This window comes from Monodelphis domestica, chromosome 3, assembly GCF_027887165.1.
Source record: "Monodelphis domestica isolate mMonDom1 chromosome 3, mMonDom1.pri, whole genome shotgun sequence".
NCBI lineage: Eukaryota > Metazoa > Chordata > Mammalia > Didelphimorphia > Didelphidae > Monodelphis > Monodelphis domestica.
Window position 1 is genome coordinate 82,174,075 of NC_077229.1, and position 4,093 is coordinate 82,178,167.

The 4,093-nt window shown below is 56.1% G+C and overlaps 1 protein-coding gene across 1 annotated transcript; it reads right to left on the bottom strand.

The window, feature by feature from the left end:
• Positions 1–334: 334 nt before the first annotated feature.
• KLF2 (KLF transcription factor 2) lies at positions 335–3,018 on the bottom strand. Its single transcript, XM_001368932.4, has 3 exons — positions 2,537–3,018; positions 1,606–2,428; positions 335–1,067 (listed from the first exon to the last, which is right to left on the bottom strand). Exons 1-3 carry the CDS (start codon positions 2,609–2,611, stop codon positions 892–894), a joined length of 1,074 nt encoding a protein of 357 aa, XP_001368969.2. The 5' UTR covers positions 2,612–3,018; the 3' UTR covers positions 335–891.
• Between the last annotated feature and the right edge of the window lie 1,075 nt (positions 3,019–4,093).

A 4,093-nucleotide genomic window follows, 5' to 3' on the forward strand; every position in this document is an offset into this window, starting at 1 on the left:
CTCCCTAGTTACAGAAATGCAGTGTTTAAATTTATAGGAAAAACCCACATGCTTGCTGGCACACAGTCACCACAGCTGGAAAACATTGAGACTATGAAAATAGCTCTGCACAAGCCCAACCCAGGCTGAGTAACTAAAACACCAGTTCTAAAAAGGTAGTAAATCTTGCCTGTTTCTTCCCACCTCTAGTTTCATCATTTATGAATCCCATCCCTCCACCCCCTTCATTCCACCTTCAGTGAGAGGCTGGCACTGACTGGCCAGGGGAACCAAAGGTGGATCTAAAATAACTGCCACCATTCAAAAAAATCAACTCTGGGGATGTATGCAAACATTCCTTAAAAGATGCAAAACATTTATTTCTTAAAAATTGAGAAATCATTTTCATATAAAACAGAAACAGGCAAAAACACCCATTTGTCCTTATATTTACATTAATACTATATTTGTCAAATATATTTACATTATCCAACATTTTAGGCAGTAAGGTTAAGGCTATGTTTCTTACAAGGCATCAAGCCTCGTACTAGTGTAGACCACGGCATGGCAGAGAACGTAAGAATACTATTGCACAATTTTGAATACAAAATTCGTCAAGAAGTGGGGAATCTTCTCGAACCATGCCTTTTGGGTGAGATTGGCAACAAACAAAGCTGTTGGCTCCAGTCACTCAGTCCCACTGGGGTCAGCGTCAAGGGTTCCAATGCACAAACTTTTTAAGTCTGTGGTCTGGGGTCCAATGAGGAGGAAATGCCCCGTATACAAATACAGTCCTGCCTTTTACAAAAGCCCAATAAATACCAGTCACATTCTGGGAGGAGTTCCGAAAGGTCCCTGGCTCGAGGCTCAGCATGTAGTGCCAGCTACAGGCCTGCCCAGGGGAGAGCCTAGTTAAATATGTCTCTTCATGTGCAGAGCCAGGTGGTCAGACCGGGAAAAGGCTCGGTCACAGAGGTGGCACTGGAAGGGCCGGTGCCCCGTGTGTTTTCTGTAGTGCCGGGTTAGTTCGTCTGATCGGGCAAATTTCCAGCCGCAGCCATCCCAGTTACAGTGATAGGGTTTCTCACCTGCCAAGAGATCAGACAGAGGCATTTAGACCACCCAAAGGTACCATGAGATACCTGAACTCAAGGCTCCCCTCTTACGCTAGGCTTAATGTGTCAGCACCCTCAGTCACACACTCTTAACATACATAACTTCCCCGTCCAGGCTTTTCCCCATGTCCCCCCCAACATAAATTGTCATTAGAGTTAGTTATGGGAAGAGACACTTCCCTCCTGTGGGCCACAGCCTCTTCAGAGCCTTTCATCAGTGTTTCAATTGACCGTGTCACCTCCCTGGGACAGACCTATCCTGTCCTGTCGCTTCTGCCTCAGATTGGGGGCTCTGGACCCATTCACTCCCAAGGAGCTGCCCTACACCAGCAACCCTTTACACCTGATTTCCACTTCTGCAGAGGGGGGCTTTATCCATTCTGTGCCCAATTCCCACAGCTCCTCTAGAGGGCGCGGGGGGATAGTGGTCCCCAAAGACCCGACCCCCTCAGGCTCCCGCCTCTAGGAGCGTATCTCAGAGCGCGCGGCCCCAGCCCGGGTCCGCCCTCACCTGTGTGAGTGCGCAGGTGCGCCTTGAGGTGCGAGCTCTTGGTGTATGTCTTTCCGCAGCCGGAGTAGCTGCACGTGTGCGTGGCCGTCCGCTTGCGGGGCCATGAGCGCCGGCCGCGCTTGGGCTTAGCCTCCAGCAGCTCCAGGGGCGACGAGGGGGGCGTGAGCAGGCCTCGGGAGGCGGGCCCCGCGGTGCCCGGGGCCGCCAGCCCCAGGCCCTCGTCAAAGAGCCCGAAGGGGCCCCCAGGGTAGTGCAGCGGGGGCGGCCCAGGGAAGGCAGTGGGGCCGAAGGAACCGGGGGGCCCAAAGGGCCGCGGCGCGGCCAACCTCGGATGGGGGTCCTGGAGTGGGCTACGGCCGTCGGGGCTCAGCGGGGGTGTATCGGGGCCGGGCCCGGGGCCCAGCATGCAGGCGCCACCGCCCTCCCGCTTCACGCAGCGCGGAGGCCGACCCAGGGCGGCTGCGAAGGCTCCACCGTCCAACTCGGGCTCAGCCTTGATGCCGTCGGCGAAGGCCCCGAAGGCGGACGGGGCGAGCAGGAAGCGACCCTGCAGCGCGCTGGGGGCCGGGGCTGGCGGGGGCTCCGGGGCTGCAGCCAGCCCGTAGGGGGGCGGCTGCTGTGGTGGCTGCGGGGCCGGCTGGGCCGCGGCCGAAGGGGGCTCTGGGTAGCAGCCGGGAGGAGGTGGCGGGTAGAAGGTGACCGAGGACTCGGGGGCAGACCCTTCGGGGCCCAGCCCGTCCAGGCCCATTGAGAGAATGAAGTCGAGTACGCTATTGAGGTCCTCGTCGGCGCCGCCGGGCTCGGGCTCCGTGCGGGGCCAGCGCTGCGAGAGGGAGAAACGAAAAGGACCCGTGAGGCGAGGGTCCGGGGGACACAGGGTGGGGAGGGGGCGCGGGACACCGAGCGGAGGGGGCGCGGGGCGCTCACTCACCTCCTGGAAGCCGCGCTCCCGGCACGGGCTGGCGAACGTGGCGAAGGACGGTAGGATGGGCTCGCTCAGTGCCATGGCCGCTGGGCGTCCGAGGGGACGGACTGATAGTGTGCGGGCGCTGCCCAGCTACCCCTGTTGCCGGCTGGGAGGACCGACTGACTGCGTTGGCTGACCGTGAATGTCTCTGACTGACTGGCTGACTGGCTGACTGACAGGCGCGCGCGCCGAGCCCTACTAACTGACTTGAGTGACTGACGGGCAGTCGGACAGAATGACGGGCTGGGCTAGGGGTTGACAGGCTGTGAGTGGCGGCCCCGGGGCCCGCCCGAGCCTTATAACGCGGCGCGCGGCGGGCCGGGCCAATGGCAGCGGCGGCGGAAACGCGTCCCGGATGGGGACGAGCTCTGGGCTCAGCCTAAATTTAGCCGCAGTATATAAGCCGGCGGCGGCCGCGGCTGCAGTGGCTGCGGACCAGAGCCCAGAGCTCAGGCCGGGATCCCGCCTCCTCTGTGTGCCTCAGCCCCTCCCCGTCTCCCGGGGCAACAGTGTCAACAAGAGAAGCCTGCCTTGGCGAGTCGGGCGTCGCGTCAGCGTGACGTGCCCGGATCCCCCTCCTGTGTCCCTCACCCGCCAGGGCTTTCCCGGCTTTCGCTTAGCTCTCCGCCCCCTCCTTGGGGCTCGAGAAGGGGGGGCTCGCGGGGACGGGAAACCGCCGCTCGCAACTGGGGACCCTGGGCATATACCGGTCCAGAGTGAAAAGGATAGAAGTGTATAAGACCTCCGCCCCCTAAATGACCCCATTACTCCATCTGAAAGTCCACTTAAACCCTTTAGGGAGAGTGTCCAGCTCTCAAAAGTAGACCATTCATGTAACCCTATGGAAGTAGGTACTGTATCATCTGTTTTACTCAGGTTAAGGGACTTGTCCAGGGTCACACAGCTTTTAAAGTATGAGACAAGAATTGAAGATCATCCTAACTCCAAATTCATCAACTTTTGTAGGTCAGATTACTTTTTATTACAGTAGGCACTTAAACTGAGGGGAGGGATTCTGCATTTTGCTGTCCTCACTCCAGCCCTAGACTTGGCCCTAGACAATGGCACCCAGTCCTCTATTTCCTAACCTATTCCCTTATCCAGTTCATCTTTAAGCATATGATCTAGTCATTTCCTTAACTGGTCAGAAATTATCAGTTAACTTCATTGCCTCCCCACTGAAGTTCAACTCTTGACAATTTCCAAAATCTTTTCAAGGTTGACTCCAATCCACTCTCTACAGGGGGATTAAAGTGAAGATCCCTTCTAAAGCTCGGGTCTGACCATCTCAGCCCTTCTATTCAGTAAACTCCAATGGCTCCTTACCACCTCCAGGATCAAAGAAAAAATAGTTTGGCTTTTAAAACCCTTGACAACTTTCTGATCTCAAATATTAATTATATAATCTATTTTATCTATCTGCCTGTTTAATTTCTGCCTATCTTTAAAAGGTATAGTAAAATGCCACTTTCTCTTGTTGTATATCTTAATCCCCTGTAAATCTATAACCATTTTGAATAA

Excerpts from the sequence above, each read along its gene's own strand:
- KLF2 (XM_001368932.4), bottom strand. The coding sequence starts at position 2,611 with ATGGCACTGAGCGAGCCCATCCTACCGTCCTTCGCCACGTTCGCCAGC. Across the intron at positions 2,429-2,536 it reads GGGAGCGCGGCTTCCAGGAG|CGCTGGCCCCGCACGGAGCC; the intron begins GTGAGTGAGCGC and ends TCCCTCTCGCAG. Across the intron at positions 1,068-1,605 it reads GCACCTGCGCACTCACACAG|GTGAGAAACCCTATCACTGT; the intron begins GTGAGGGCGGAC and ends ATCTCTTGGCAG.